The following is a 17408-nucleotide window of genomic DNA, read 5'->3' as shown; positions in this document are numbered from 1 at the left end:
TAGCTACACAAATACTTCGTGTGCTATGAAAATAAATGGTAACTACTCATAAAAATACCCAACTTGGGTCCCCCAACACTCTCATCCCAATGCTCACATACCCAAACCCGATAAACAAAAGATGCACTCATGTCCATACAAACACATTAAAAATATATATAGCTCGGCTCCAAAAAGAATAGACTTATTCACGTATTGAAATAATAAAAATAAATACTTATAATTTGGGTCTCTACATCGAAGCTTCTGGCGGGCTAAAAAATCTGCTGAAACTAAAATTCCACTAGTCCCCAGTAATCCTAATGAGCGCTTAATCGGTTAGATGAATGACCGTCTGTTACTTTCTCGGCCGCTTCCAGTCCAGTGGTCCCTGTCGGTCGAGTCCCTCTTCAGCAACTGATTTATCATACTATGGCTCTCAGCCTCTTTATCCTGTCCTGGGTAGTAGCTAAGTCAAAAGAAAGCTGCATAGAAGGAAATTAGCATATAATGATATCTACTATAGATTTGGGTCCTATAATGATATGTAGATTTGGGTAGCTTCTACCCCGATGCCACTTTATACCTTGGAGTGTGTTTTACTTTTTCCTTCAGTTAGGTAATATTTCAACATAGGGTTTTGTAATTTCCAATTCTATCTTTTTTTTTTTTTTTTATGAGACTGCCATAATGCTTTTGTTCCGCCTTTGGTTCGAACTTCTAAATGTGTAAGCAGAGCAGAGTTGGACCAGTGGAATGGTTGAAACCATACACCGATGACACTATTATTGAGCTAGGGCAGAAAGGAGTGAAAAGATTGCTAGCCGTCCCAATCAGGTATTTTGTGTCGTCAATGGTAGTTTCGGTATGATGTCAATATAATGTTTTCACTATTAGTGGCCTCTATTGTGGCACATTAGGACTTTTACGTAATTTCCAATTTTCTTGGTAGCAGTTTTGTGGTTTACACCATTGCCTTGCAGCTTTGTCAGTGAACATATTGAAACTTTGGAAGAAATTGACGTTGAGTACAAAGAGTTGGCTTTGAAATCTGGTATAGAGAAATGGGGACGTGTTCCTGCACTAGGTTGTGAAGCCACCTTCATTTCAGATTTGGCTGATGCTGTGATTGAAAGTCTTCCATATGTCGGAGCGATGGCAGTCTCAAACCTTGAAGCTCGACAGGTTTGACTTCGAAATCTTTGTTTAAATCATAGCCCATTCTTTAATAGAAATAATAGGTTGAAATATCTATTGATGATCCTATGCCAAGCGTTTTGTTCGAGATTTAGTTATGCCGCAAATACCAGTGTATGATAAAGGCCTCATTTACATCTTCGCATTCTGCCTCAACTTTGTGAATAGGCCCTACTTGTCTCGTGAGCTTTTCTGTATGAACAGGTTTCCTTCCTGGTTTGCTATGCATCACTTTTTTGTGATTATATTGTCATCTGATTATGGATTGCGGTAGGAATTTTGCAGTCTTTAGTTCCTCTCGGGAGTGTGGAAGAGCTATTGGCAGCATATGATTCTCAGCGTCGGGAGCTTCCACCACCAGTCACAATGTGGGAGTGGGGATGGACAAAAAGTGCTGAAACTTGGAATGGAAGAGCAGCTATGCTGGCAGTGCTTGTTCTACTGGTCTTGGAAGTTACAACCGGCGAGGGGTTTCTGCATCAGTGGTTTGTATTGCCATTGTTTCGCTGAACGGTATTTCAAAACTCTCTCTCTCTCTCTCTCTCGAATGCTTTTTTTTTTTTGATCAGCTCTGTCCTTTAATGCTCGATCCTTTTGCTGCTGTATATGGTGTGGTAAAAGATTGAAACATGAAGTTTAGGTTTGTAGTTAACAGTACGTATCTGGTGTCTTGTAGGGGATGGCAGCTCATTTCATGGGCCTAATAGCAATGCTCTGCTGGCGGGGTAGTGTGATGGTGGCTTACATTCTACAAAGCTACTACTCTATCGAAGAGAGCAGCTTAGGCAATGCCTGGATACAGATCCTGTAAATTTTGCTTATTTCCTTTTCTCATTAATTGGCAGTTGTACAAATGTCATGACCACCAATGTCATGCCAGGTGGTTGTAACATCAGTGCTCTCTTAACGTGTATTTTATTTTGTTGTAGCATAATTCTACTCACTAAGAAAATAATAGGGGCAAGTTGTATGAGCTTTTGATAGCCAAGAGGCATTTGGCCCAATACATCAAGAATGCACTTAGGTGCAAGGATAAAGGAAGTCAAGAGTTCAACTCCTCTTCCATTGTGTTAATGTAATTATTCTAACAATACTTTCGCCGAGAAACAAGAAGATAGTATGAGCTTTTGATACATTTTTTCACTATAGATTTTTGCATCATTATTGGGTTTTTTTCTTTTTCTTGGAAGAATAACCTACTATCAGGGATTGGGCCGGTGAGGATAGAAGAGCTGGCTAACAGAACCAAAAGATGATGATGCATATTCAGTACTTTCCAATTCTCTATTATCAAAATAATAAAATGATCCCAAAGGTGAACTGCATGTTTTATCTGTGACAATACACACTCATGATGGGTACAATCCTATTCTGTCTTGATCACAGCCTTAATCCAATTTTGAGACAACAAAGGGTTTCTCTGTCCTTGAGCAACGCGTCTTAGAGAATTCAAGATTGGCTACTGTTATTTGCAACTACAAATTTTCTAAATATAACCCTTTTAAAACTCTTAAATTTTGAGACAAAAATACCCTCATCTTGATTGACTATTATACCCCTAAAATTACTACATAAAGCCACCACAATATAATCACTACCCACTCCTAATACCCTTCATCTTCTCCCTTCCACCACAAACCCAATCATCTTTCTCCCCCCTCCCAACATAAACCCAGGGCTAATTTGTATGGATGGTCCCCAAAGTATTAGCAAAATATCAATTTGGTTCATAATATACAAATCGCGTCTATTGTATCTCCAGTGTTCGCAATCCATGTATCCATGTTTAAATGGTCCCTGGAGCTAGCTCTATCCAAATTGACCGTTAAACATAAGGGTGTTTTTGGAATTTTGCTACAAATTATCCCCATCTTCAACCTCCATGTAACGACCCTGATTTTTGGTAAATAAAAATTTCGTTAAATATTTAAATTTTATTTTAAATTACTTGGATTTCCTTTAAAATTCCTTTTTAACTTTAATAATCCGTCATAACTAGATTTGAGACTTATAAAATTATATTTCTTTGCACTGGACAATCTAGTCATTTTCAAAAGACAAGTGTACTTGTAAAAACACTTGTATATTTTCCTAGTATATAAAATAAAATCTTAAATTATATTTCTTGACTAGAAATCATACGTGGCAAGTAAAATTAGTTTGCAACCGATTAGTTGGAAGAACCGAACTACCAATTCATCTAGTTACTTTCTCCTAACCCTAAATGAACTTTTACCCATTGGACAATAAAAGTTAGGAAAATTTTTTTCCATTGGACAATAGAAAATCTAGATTTTCTATCAAAGATATTTTGTGCTAGATTTGATAAAGTACGCATAAATAGTTGTATATAGACTTATATACACATGCCTAAAGGACATTTGGTTATTTCAAATATTACTCAAGTATATATATTACCTTATTCCTTTTATCCATTGGTCAATACATTCTAGGGTAAACTTTACCCCTTGGATAATAAGGTTAGTCTACCAACAAGTACTAGGATTTTATTAAATAGTCATTTCCTAGATTTTCCATGTGATTATATCTTTAAAAATATGTATATGTACCTTATAAATCTATTGCCCTAGATTTTCTAAAGATATTGTTATATATAAATATGTGTACTAAAGTACTCTAATATAACAATACTAGGGATTGTGCCCGTGCCTGAAAGCACAGCGCGGCGTAACGCAGCATAAATCTTGATGAACTATACATTGCTCCTATAAAGCCCTAGTAGATTTGATAAACTATTCATGAAACAAATATAATTGGAGCAACTAACAAAAAAAATATGAACATGTAAGCCAACAACTTTCTAATAGATTTCATTCATTGGCAAAGACAACAAACCATCAAAGACTTATTAATAGTTGTCAAACAAACAAAAGAGAAATAGGAAACGTAATTTGATTAACATAACTTGCTCATATCTAAACTAAGAATTCTCGCTCTCTCGACCATAACCTTTTCCAAACAAATAAGCAAGATAGCAAAGAGTTGAAATAGTGAGATAGAGTGAATACGGCTCTAATTTGTGCTCCAAATTGCTCACACCTAAAAAAAAAAAAAAAAAGAAAAAAAACTTTGTTCAAAGATATGTAAGGATGTGAAGTTGGGGCATTAGATAAACTTGCAAGACTAACTATATGAACAAAGTATACTTCATCTAGAACCAACAGAATGTCAACAAACGAATTACAAATCTGGATCACAACATCAAAAGGAGTACCTAATTTGGCATTCGATCATGCATAGTATCGTATCGTGTATCTTGCAAAGGAACTTACACATCTAAAGAGGCTCATGAGTCATAAGACTTGAATGCTTATCGTTTTGTGACTGATTAAGCAGACCAAACAAAACTGATATTTAAGGGCTTCTTACCTTGAACCAAAACTTAGCCTCCCTATTTGTACTGGTAGATGGGTAGGACAACTTGCTAGCAGCACAACCACAACTTAGGCTCTTTGTTTGTATCGGTCGATGGGCATTTCAACAAAAACTGCAAAGAAAGCGAACAACTTACAACAAAATCATAAATAAAAAAAAACTATTTTTTCCATTAGAAAGTCTGCAATTAGATAGGAGTAAGTCCTGTGTATGTATAGGTCTCACCCATGTGAGAGGAGCGTTGCAAATAATCATTAGATGGCAACAGGTATCGAATACAGGTGCCTGAATCTCCTTTGTAACCATATCCCCCTCGATTAAGTCCCTAGACTTCACTTTCTTGTTGAATGCCCGGGCGATCCTTCGCTGATACCCCTGGACATGATACAAGGCGCGAAGTCTTCTCTCATCAAAGAGCATGAGTTCAACGAACCTTCTGCTGAGCCATTCAAATTCCGTGAGTCCACATTCTGCCATGATTCTCAATGACGGCACTTTGAGCTCGATGGGGAGTACTGCTTCCATCCTATAAACTAAAGAATAGGGTCGCCCCTGTCGATGTTTGAATTGACATCCGATACCCCCAAAGTGCTAGAGGTAGTTGCTCATGCCAGTCCCAGGCAGATTCAGTAGACTTTCTGATAATCGTCTCAATATTCTTGTTTGCCACTTTGACAGCTCCATTCGTTTGAGGACGATAGACCGTCGAGTGATGGATCTGGATCTTGAACTCCTCAAAAAGTTCCAAAACCCTGCCTTTGAAGTGAGTCCCATTATCTGATACGAATGCTTGAGGTACACCGTATCGATAGATGATGTTCTTTCTGATGAAGTGAGCAACCTGAACTGCAGTTAGGGTTTTGTAGGATTCAGCTTCTACCTATTTGGTAAAGTAATCTATTGCTACTAAAACGAACCTGTGACCGTTCGAAGCAGACAGTCTAATCATGCCAATGACGTCAATACCCCACACAGAGAAAGGCCAAGGAGAAGTCATGCCAAAAAGGTTAGAAGGAGGAACATACATTAGGTTGGCATGGATCTGGCACTTGTGACAACGCCGTACATAATCCACACATTGAGACTCCATGGTAGACCGAAAGTAACTGTAGACACCTCAATCTGGGCTTCCAGATTAGTTTACTTACGGTTTTTGATTCCCCGATGATGAAATGGATCAAGAACACCCCGGGAATGATAGCGTGTTTGAGCTTTGAGTGTTTGCAAAACCCTTGAACCTAACCTAGCTTAAGCCACTTCAAAAACCAAAAACCCTACTGATGCGCGCCAGGGCGCAACCATCCCGCGCCCAGGCGCACCGTCGCGCGCCGGACTCACTTCCTCGCGCGACAGAGCGCCAGGGCGCACCATCGCGCGCCAGACTGGCTCCATCACGCGACAGAGCGCCAGGGCACACCATCGCGCGACAGACTGACTCCGTCGCGCGACGATCCAACCTACCACCAACCTTTTTGAAGGATGACAGTTGGCCACCAATGCAACTTCAGCCAGGCCTCGTGGACTGGCTGAACTCCTCTGTTTGCACCAACTAGATTCACCTCCATCCTTCTCTATATATATCCCCCTTTGTTTCTCTTTCAATGGGTTCAAGAATTTCAAAAGAGTACACCTTGGGTCACCATCCTCCATTTTCACACTTCAACCATTCAAGAACAAAGCTTGTTCTTCCTCCTCCAATCATTCATCCACGCAAACAACCTCTCACTCAATGCTCAATCTCTTTCGGACTCAATCTAGCCTTCAAACATCAAAGCTCAAGCACTCTTTCAAACTCAATTTAGGTATAGGTTACCTACTGTTTTCTATTCTGATCCCTGAGGGGGGCTGGCAGGGCCAGGGCTGGTAATCAATACCAGTCCTGGTCCTAAAGCTGACAAGGTTTCAAAAACCGTCATGGTAGGAGCCACTCTCTCGCAAGACACTCCGGTGCTGCACGCGATGGACCACGTGGGGATTGGTGTCCTACTGTTTTGTGCTTTATTTTGTGTATAGATCACTCTGTTGAGCATGTTAAAACCTAGTTTACTGCTTTCCTTTGTTAGAAATTGCTAGCCGTAGTTCAATTTGCATGTCTTCTGTTTTGGAGTACCCCTGGGATCATTCTGGACCTGTCCCAGAACCCAGAAATGTGTAAACCAAACACTGGTCCGCGCCAGGGCGCATCATCGCGCGCCAGACTTGCTCCATCGCGTGCCAGACTCACTCCGTCGCGCGACAGTGCGCCAGGGCGCATCCTCGCGCGCCAGACTGGCTCCATCACGTGATAGTATGCCTCTGACCAGTGAGTGGCGTTGCACGGGTAGCTTAGTTTTAGGCCATTATTTTGTCTCCACATTGTTTATGGGGTGTTTTATTAATTTGTAGGGCTTTACAACCTTTAAACTGTATATTATGCTGCCTATAAACTGCGTGGTTTGTCCTGGGTGTGCACTGGTCCTTTCAGAGCCCAGATGGTTTGAGAATAAGAGCTGTGGGTTTGAGCTCACCGACGCGCGCGTGTCTTGGAGTTGTGCGCGCAGGAATAAACAGCATGCAGTGACTTGTTCAGTGCATACTGGTTTCTTTCTACGCACGTCACTCCAAAACAAGGGCCTCCCAGTTTGTTTAAACTCCCACAGTAGTCTGTTCTCATCCTATACTAACTGCTCATCTATGCTATCATTTACATCCTGCAAACATGTTACAGTTTTAATCCCCGATTAACTGTTCCCCCGCCCTAATTGGCTAAAGAATTGATTAATCAAAAAGAATCGCAAACAAACATCTTTCGCAAATGCCTAAGTAGAGACCGAACTTCGGATTGGGCGAGAGGGGTGCCATAAAACCCTTCCCCTCTCGTAACCTGGCTCCCGAACCCAGATATGGTTATGACGGACTGGTTCCTTAACTTTTTCAAATCAAACAGCGCGACTAGTGCTTCAAAATTTGGTTCCTTTGGTGTCGGACCTTCAAATCCGAATGGCGACTATGTATTTTTGCGAGCGCTTGTCGTCCAGCTGAAAGCGCTCCCGCGAACCAGCACTTTTCTCTTTTAGGAGGGGAACGGAATCCCTTCCTAGGAAATAAAAAGGGGCATGCATGCCCACAGTAACCCTGCCGCAGGATCTTCCTAGCGAGCATGACACCACTCATATGAGGACCATAGACTCCTTCATGAACTTCTTCCATAATCTTTGCGGCTTCAGAACCATTAACACAGAGTTTGTGCCTCCCACAATGGGATCTCCTGTACAGCTTCCCTCCACAAATGATATATTAGGCAGCTAGTCTTCATAACACGAGTTGATCCTTTTTAGAAGCTTCGGTCGGATACTCCCTGCTCTCAACAAAATTCTATATGTCATGGTACTAGGGTAGGCCATCATCTACATCATCGATGGCGTTGACAAATTGATAAGCAGAGCAGTCCCGTTGTTCGATCAGAATAGGGCGGAGTTTGACACCCAAAGGAAGTTCGACCATAGAGGCCAAAGTTGCCAAGCCATCAGCAAATTGATTCTTCAAGCGGGGAATGTGAGTGAAAGTAACCTTGTTAAAATGAGGAATAAGATCTTCCAAGTCCTGATGATAAAGTTTCAATTCTCTTCACGAACTTTCCAGTCCCCGTTAGCTTGAGATACAACAAGATTAGAATCACTAATGACCTCGAGCTTTTCAACGCTGAGGGTGAGAGCAGCCTCCATGCCAACAATACAGGCCTCATACTCAGCTTGGTTATTTGTGACATTGAAATTGAGCTTGAACACAAGCGGAATATGAGAGCCATCAGGCATAATCAACAGTACTCCGATCCCATATCCTTTCTGATTGGCCGCCCCATCAAAGTAGAGTGTCCACACATCTTCAACAACTGTTAGCACTTCCTCATCTGGAAACATGAAATCTGAGTCTTCTGGTCCATCGTACGGTATTGTACCATTTTGGTGTGGAATGGCACCGTATAGATATTGTCTTACGGTATTGTATTGTTTTGTTGTGGTATGATATTGTATGGATGTTGTGGTACGGTATTGTAATGTTTTGGTGTGGTTTGGTACGGTACGGAAGTTGTGGTACGGTATTGTACCATTTTGATGTGGTATGGCACCGTATGGATATTGCTGTATGGTATTGTACCGTTTTGGTGAGGTATGGTACCGTAAGGATGTTGTGTTACGATATTGTTCCATTTTGGTGTGATATGGTACCGTGAGGATGTTGTGGTGCGATATTGTACCATTTTGATGTGGTATGGTATTGTATGGATATTGTGGTTACAGTATTGTACGGTTTTGGTGCGGTATGGTACCGTATAGGGGTTTTGCAATGGTATTGAATCGTTTTGGTGTGGTATACCGTTTTGGTGTAGTTTGGTACGATATGGATGTTGTGGTACGGTATTGTACCATTTTGGTGTGGTATGGCACCATATGGATATTGTCGTACGGTATTGTACCGTTTTGGTGTGCTATGGTACCTTATGAATGTTGTGGTAAGATATTGCATGGTTTTCGTATGGTATGGTACTGTATGGATGTTGTGGTACGATATTGTACCGTTCTGGTGTGGTATGGTACCGTTATGGTGTGGTATGGTATCGTATACGAGTTTTGCAACGGTATTGTACCGTTTTGGTGTAGTATGGTACCGTATGGATATTGTCGTACGGTTTTGTACCGTTTTGCTGTGGTATGGTGCCGTATGGATGTTTTCGTACGGTATTGTACTGTTTTGGTGTGGTTTGGTACCATATAAATGTTGTGGTGCAGTATTGTACCATTTTGGTAAGGTATGGATCAATATGCATATTGTCGTACGGTATTCTACCGTTTTGGTGTGCTAAGGTACCTTATGGATGTCGTTGTGACGGTATTATGCCGTTTTGGTGTGGTATGGTATTGTACCGTTTTGGTGTTGTTTGATACAGTATTGAAGTTGTGGTACAGTATTGTGGTACGGTATTCTATATGCATTTTGTTGTCGTATGGTAGCGTATGGATGTTTTGGTACGGTATTATACCATTTTGTAGTGGTATGGTACTGTATGGTTGTTATGGTTATGGTGTTGTATCATTTTGGTGTGGTATGGTACCATATGGGGTTTTTGCAACGGTATTGTACCATTTTGGTAGGATATGGCACTTTATGGATATTGTTGTACGGTTTTGTACCGTTTTTGTGTGGTACGGTGCCGTATGGATGTTTTTTCATACAGTATTGTAAAGTTTAATTGTGGTTTGGTATCGTATGGATGTTGTGGTACGGTATTGTACCGTTTTAGTGTGGTGTGGCACCATATGCATATTGTCGTACGGTATTGTACCGTTTTGGTGTGCCACGGTACCGTATGGATGTTGTGGTGATGGTATTGTACCATTTTGATGTAGTATGGTATCGTTTAGGGGTTTTACAATAGTATTGTACCGTTTTGGTGTGGTTTGGTACGATATGGATGTTGTTGTACAGTATTATACCGTTTTGGTGTTGTATGGTTCCGTGTGGATGTTTTGCTACGGTATTGTACCGTTTTGTTGTGGTACGGTACCGTATGGATGTTGGTGTAATGCTCCCAATTCTGGGTACGTTAATAAGGCATTTTATTACATAAATAAAGAGAGTCTGGCTCATTATTACATCACAACCTCCATAAGAGTACTTTCATTACAAAAGAGAGGGAAATTAGGGTTCCTAACTACAGCTCTTCCTGCTCCTCCATCCTAGCCAGCTCCTCAGCACCAAAGGCCTCCAAGGTGTACAGCTCACCTTGATCATCTACAAAGTCTGACACATTATACCAGCGTCGCCACCAATATAATATGTCAGGGTCACCAAAGGTAACACCATGAGCTACGAGAGCTCAATAGAATAATTCATACCTACTAACCCTTAACTTACAAGCAGTAGATCATAATACTAACGATTTTCACATAATACATGCATATTTAACAAAACAGTTCACAATGACACATCCACATTCGCTAATCAACTATCGTTTGTGTCCATGGTTTTCTGAGTTTCTTCTATGCGACTCGTCGTGGATCGTGTCACCATTTTCCATTTTCCATTAAACCAAATCATCATTTCCAAATCGTTTTTACACACCCAACCTCGGTTCCGCTGCTCCGGGTTTCCGAGTATCCACACAATGGTTCCGCCGCTCCGGGTTCCCATTGGCACACAAAATTTGCATTGGCTCCTCTCCACGGATAACCAAGCCATACCTCGGTTCCGCCGCTCCGGGTTCCCGAGGATCCTCACCATGGTTCCGCCGCTCCAGGTTCCCATTGGCATACACACACACACACACACACACCACGCAATGGCTACCATGTCCGGCCATTATGTAGTTTCAAAAATATTTTATCCAAGTCAAAACACACCTTTTCGTTAACCACACCCTAGGTGTCAAGTTTTTACTTTCTCGATTTTTGTATCTCGTTTTCATGCATGGACTCCGCGGTAGGACTTTTCACATAAGTACACATAAATCATTCATTTGGAATCTTGAAACTAAACTGACAAGATCATCCAACTCTATATTACTTAATCATGCTCATAACCATCATAAGATCAAACTACGAATACTCCTTAATCAAGTTAGTATTTCCAAAATCCGTTCTTTCCTCTTTTGTGGGAAGTTCAATACACATATGTTTAATGAACTGAAAGTCATTTATTCAATATAATAATACTACCTTTAGCAAAATAAGCTTACTAACTATCATGCAATTCAAGCGTACAAACAACATACATATTTCTATTTATACTTAGGGAAAGTAGATAGAGATATTCTTCCGTTCTTCTAGGCGGTTGGTCAGCTTCGAGATTCGGTCGTTGGTTTTGCGAATTGGCGGCGTAACGGCTCCGAATTGCTTCAAAAGGAAGAGAGATGGGTTTCCTCTTCCTAGAAACAACTTTGCTAACTAAACTAGGCTACTTTAAAGATCTAGGGGTGGTTTTGGGAGGTGGTTTGGTGGTAGCTCTCAAGAACTTAAAGAAACTTGAACTTTGGAACAAAAGAAGCTTAGAAATTCTAGAGAGAAGTTGGAGCAATAAGTGAAGGTGTGAGTTAAAGCTTGAATGAGCTTGCTATTTATAGGCCAAGGCTTGTCCTCTCTCTCCCTCTCACCCGAATCTCCCTCTCTCTCTCTCTCCTATCTTTGATTTTTTGCCATGCTTTGATTGAAAGATCAAGGTTAGCTTGCACTTTTCTACCTAGTTCTAGGCTTGCATGGCTAGGTTTTATATTGGCAATTGTACATATAAGGACAATGAAGGATAGATTTTGCTTGGAAGATTATACAACCCTAGATTGAAAGGATGTAAGAAGATCATGGAAGATCAAGTCAAGGTACACCAAATCTCCCTCTCTTCCTCTCTCCTTCTCTCTCTCTCCCTCCTCTCTCTCGGCCCTTCTTTCTTTCTCTCTCTCTCTAGTACTAATATACATACATACATACATATATATAGGTACATGCTCAAAAAGAATCCTAGAAAATCTAAGGAAGATATGATTAGATCCTAGGAATATAATAAGAGATTATGAAGTACATATAAACATATATATACATGTACTTAGAAAATCTAGGAGAAGACTTTGGTAGGAAATTAGATTTTTGGACTAAAATACTAGGTTTACCTAAGGGACAAAACTTTCCCTAACATTCATTATCCAATGGATAAAGGTAGGTCTAGGTAGTACATGTACTTATAAAAAAAAATACTAGGTACATATATCTTTATACAAACATATAAGGGTACTATGTAATCTTAACAAGATTTTCAAGTATCCAATAAAAATATAAGGTCAAGATTCCCCATTAAAATAGTCCAAATTGGCACATGCTCCATTAAAATACTAGATTATGTACTTAGAGTATCTTAGGGAAATCTAAGGTATATATTATAAAGTACATACATATATATTTATACAAATATATCATCACATGGGAAATCTAGAAAATGATTATTAAATAAAACCCTAGTACTTGTTGGTAAGACTAATACTATTATCCAATGGGTAATAATTTCCCTAGCAGTTATTGACCAATGGATAAAAGGGTGAAGTAATATCTACTTAAATAATACTTATATGACCTTTTAGGCATGTGTATATATACCTATATATAACTATATCCTTGTACTTAACAATCTAGCATAGATATCTTTTTAATGGAAAGTCTATTGTCCAATGGATAAAAGTTTCCCTAATTTTTATCATCCAATGGGTAAAGATCCAAGATGACAAGTATGACTTGAGTGACTTGTCATATATGTATATGTGTATGTATATGTACATAATAATAACCTAGGCCCAAAAGGTTTCATTAGGGTTTGAAAGGTTCAAAAGGTTCAAGGAGGTTCAAAAGGCTCATCTAGGGTTAGGAGAAAGTAACTACATGAATTGGTAGATAGGTCCCTCTAACTAATTGGTTAGAATCTAACTATACTTGTCAAGTAGAATCTCTAGCCAAGAAATAATATTTTAAAAGACTAAAGTCTAATTTGACGGATTATGAGAAATACAAAAGGAATTTTTTGGAAGCGAATCCAAGTATTAAAATAAAATTCAAATTTTTAACGAAATTTTTACTTACCAAAAATCAGGGTTGTTACAGTTGGGGTACAGTATTGTATCGTTTTGGTGTGGTATGGCACCGTATGCATATTGTCGTATGGTATTGTACTGTTTGTTGTGCTACGGTACCGTATGGATGTCGTTGTGTCGGTATTGTGCCATTTTGGTGTGGTATGGTATCGTATAGGGGTTTTGCAATGGTATTGTACCGTTTTGGATTGGTATGCTACCGTATGGATATTGTCGTACAATTTTGTGCCGTTTTGGTGTGGTATGGTACCAAATGGGGGTTTTGCAATGGTATTGTACCATTTTGGATTGGAATTGTACCGTATGGATGTTATGGTACAGTATTGTACCATTTTAGTCACATATGGTTCCGTATGGGTATTTTGGTATGGTATTATACCGTTTTGTTGTGGTACGGTACTGTATGGATGTTGAAAAATGGTACTGTACCGTTTTGGTGTGGTATGGCACCGTATGCATATTGTCGTACGATATTGTACCACTTTGGTGTGCTACGGTACCGTATGGATGCCGTTGTGATGGTATTGTGCTGTTTTGGAGTGGTATGGTATCTTATAGGGGTTTTGCAACGGTATTGTACCATTTTGGATTGGTAGGGTACCGTAAGGATATTGTCGTACGGTTTTGTACCGTTTTGGTGTGGTATGGTACTGTATGGATTTTGTGGTTACGGTACTGTATCGTTTTGGTGTGGTAAGGTACCATACGGGGGTTCGCAAAGGTATTGTACCATTTTGGTGTGATGTGGCACCGTATGGATATTGTCATACGATATTGTACAATTTTGATGTGGTATGGTACCGTATGGATGTTGTGGTACGATATTGTACTGTTTTGGTGTGGTATGGTACCGTATGGATGTTTTGGTTATGGTATTGTATTGTGTTGGTGTAGTATGGTCCGTTTTGGTGTGGTGTGGTTTGGTATGGCATGGTTGTTGTGGTACAGTATTGTAACGTTTTGGTGTCATATGGTTACGTATGGATGTTTTTGTATGGTATTATTCCGTTTTGTTGTGATAAGGTACCGTATGGATGTTCGGGTACGGTATTATACCATTTTTGTGTTGTATGGCACCGTATGCATATTGTTGTACGGTATTGTACCATTTTGGGGGCTACGGTACCGTATGGATATTGTTGTCACGGTATTATGCTGTTTTGTGGGGTATGGTATCGTATAGGGTTTTGCAATGGTATTGTACCATTTTTTATTGGTACGGTATCGTGTGGATATTTTCGTCGGGTTTTGTACCATTTTGGTGTAGTATGGTACCGTATATGGGTTTTGCAACGGTATTGTACCATTTTGGTGTGGTAAGGTACCGTATGGATATTGTCGTACGGTTTTGTAGCATTTTGGTGTAGTATGGTGCCGTATGGATGTTTCTGTACAATATTGTACTGTTTTGGTGTAGTTCGGTACCGTATGAATGTTGTGGTACGGTACTGTACCTTTTTGGTGTGGTATGGCACCATATGCATATTGTTGTACGGTATTGTACGTTTTGGTGTGCTACGGTACCGTATGGATGTCGTTGTGACGGTATTGTGCCATTTTGGTATGGTATGGTATTGTATAAGGGTTTTGCAGCAGTATTGTACCATTTTGGTTTGGTATGGTACCGTATGGATGTGGTGGAACAGTTTTGCATCATTTTGGTCTCGTATGGTTTTGTATGGATGTTTTGGTACGTTATTATACCGTTTTGTTGTTGTACGTACCGTATGGATGTTGGGGAACGGTATTGTACAGTTTTGATGTAGTATGGCACCATATGCATATTGTCGTACGGTATTTATACCGTTTTGGTGTGCTACGGTACCGTATGGTTGTCGTTTTGACGATATCGTGCCGTTTTGGTGTGGTGTGGTATCGTATAAGGGTTTTGCAACGGTATTGTACCGTTTTGGATTGGTCTGGTACCGTATGGATATTGTCGTACGGTTTTGTACCGTTTTGGTGTGGTATGGTGGTAATATTGGGGTTTTGCAACGTTATTTTACCATTTTTGATTTGTATTAAACCGTATGGATGATTTGCAAAGATATTATACTATTTTGTTGTGGTATGGTATAGTATACTTTTTGTGGTTAAGGTACTGTATCGTTTTGGTGTGCTATGTTACCGTATGGAGATTTTGCAAAGGTATTGTACCATTTTGGTGTGTTGTGGCACCGTATGGATATTATCGTACGTTATTGTACCATTTTCGTATGGTATGGTACTATGGATGTTGTGGTACGATATTGTATTTTTTTGGTGTGCTATGGTACCGTATGGGGGTTTCGCAAAGATATTGTACCATTTTGGTGTGTTGTGGCACCGTATGAATATTATCATACGTTATTGTACCATTTTCGTGTGGTATGGTACCGTATAGATGTAGTGGTACGATATTATATTTTTTTGGTGTGCTATGGTACCATATGGGGGTTTCGCAAAGGTATTGTACCATTTTGGTGTGTTGTGGCACCGTATGGATATTGTCGTACGTTATTGTACCATTTTTGAGTGGTATGGTATGGTATGGATGTTGTGGTACGATATTGTATTTTTTTGGTGTGGTATGGTACTGTATGGATGTTGTGGTTACAGAATTGTATTATTTTGGTGTGGTATGGTACCATATGGGGGTTTTGCAATGGTATTGTACCGTTTTGGTTTGGTATGGTACCGTATGGATATTGTGGTATGGTATTGTACCGTTTTGACGTGGTATGGCACCGTATGGATATTGTCGTACGGTATTGTACCGTTTTGGTGTGGTATAGTACCGTATTGATGTTGTGGTACGATATTGTACGGTTTAGGTTTCGTAATGTACCGTATGGATGTTCTGGTGATGGTATTATGCCGTTTTGGTGTGGTTTGGTAAGGTATGGATGTTTTTGTATGGTATTATACCGTTTTGGTGTGGTATGGCACCGTATGGATAGTGTCGTACAATTTTGAACTATTTTGGTTTGGTATGGTGCCATAGGGATGTTTTTGTACGGTATTGTACAATTTTGGTATGGTTTGGTACCGTATAGATGTTATGGCATGGTATTGTACCGTTTTGGTGTGATATGGCACCATATGCATATTGTCGTATGGTATTATAACGTTTTGGTGTGCTACGGTACCGTATGGATGTTGTGGTGATGGTATTATACCATTTTGGTATGGTATGGTATCGTTTAGGGGTTTTACAACGGTATTGTACCGTTTTGGTCTCGTATGGTTCTGTATGGGTGTTTTGGTACGTTATTATACCGTTTTGTTATGGTACGGTACCGTATGGATGTTGGGGAACGGTATTATACCGTTTTGGTTTGGTATGGCACCGTATGCATATTGTCGGGCGGTATTGTACCATTTTTGTGTGCTATGGTACCATGTGGATGTTGTGGTGACGGTATTGTACCGTTTTGGTGTGGTTTAGTATGGTATGGATGTTTTGGTACATTATTTTACCATTTTGGTGTTGTATGGTTACGTATGGATGTTTTGGTATGGTATTATTCCGTTTTGTTGTGATGAGGTACCGTATGGATGTTGGGGTATAGTAATGTACCGTTTTTGTGTTGTATGGCACCTTATGCATATTGTCGTACGGTATTGTACCATTTTGGGGGCTACGGTACCGGATGGATGTTGATGTCACAGTATTATGCCGTTTTGGTGGGGTATGGTATCGTATAGGGTTTTGCAACGGTATTGTACCGTTTTTGATTGGTATGATACAGTGTGGATATTGTCGTACGATTTTGTACCGTTTTGGTGTGGTATGGTAACGTATATGGGTTTTGCAATGGTATTGTATTGTTTTGGTGTGGTATGGTACCGTATGGATATTATCGTACGGTTTTGTACCGTTTTAGTGTGGTATGGTGCTTTATGGATGTTTCCATACGATACTGTACTGTTTTGGTGTGGTTCGGTACCGTATGGATGTTGTGGAACGGTATTGTTCCTTTTTGGTGTGGTATGGCACCGTATGCATATTGTTGTACCGTATTGTACCGTTTTGGTGTGCTACGGTACCGAATGGATGTCGTGATGGTGTTGCGCTGTTTTGGTGTGTTATGGTATCGTATAGGGGTTTTGCAACGGTATTGTACCATTTTTGTTTGGTATGGTATCGTATGGATGTTGTCGAACAGTTTTGCACCATTTTGGTCTCGTATGGTTCTGTATGGATGTTTTGGTACATTATTATACTGTTTTGTTGTGGTACGTACCC

General features: G+C 40.0%; 1 protein-coding gene across 4 annotated transcripts in view; it reads left to right on the top strand.

The window, feature by feature from the left end:
- The window catches only part of LOC131303314 (ferrochelatase-2, chloroplastic), a 34820-nt gene extending 32498 nt beyond the window's left edge, over positions 1 to 2322 (top strand). For all 4 annotated transcript variants that reach the window (XM_058330121.1, XM_058330120.1, XM_058330119.1 and 1 more), the window contains 4 exons: positions 716 to 816; positions 963 to 1164; positions 1462 to 1689; positions 1853 to 2322. In XM_058330121.1, the coding sequence (XP_058186104.1) occupies positions 716 to 816; positions 963 to 1164; positions 1462 to 1686 (528 nt within the window). In that variant the 3' untranslated portion in view covers positions 1687 to 1689; positions 1853 to 2322. The remainder of the gene's footprint in view (positions 1 to 715; positions 817 to 962; positions 1165 to 1461; positions 1690 to 1852) is intronic.
- Positions 2323 to 17408: the final 15086 nt, after the last annotated feature.

Source organism: Rhododendron vialii, chromosome 10a (assembly GCF_030253575.1).
Source record: "Rhododendron vialii isolate Sample 1 chromosome 10a, ASM3025357v1".
NCBI classification, from domain to species: Eukaryota; Viridiplantae; Streptophyta; class Magnoliopsida; order Ericales; family Ericaceae; genus Rhododendron; species Rhododendron vialii.
The sequence above is the reverse complement of the archived record's forward strand: the minus strand, read 5'-3'. Positions and strand labels throughout refer to the sequence as shown.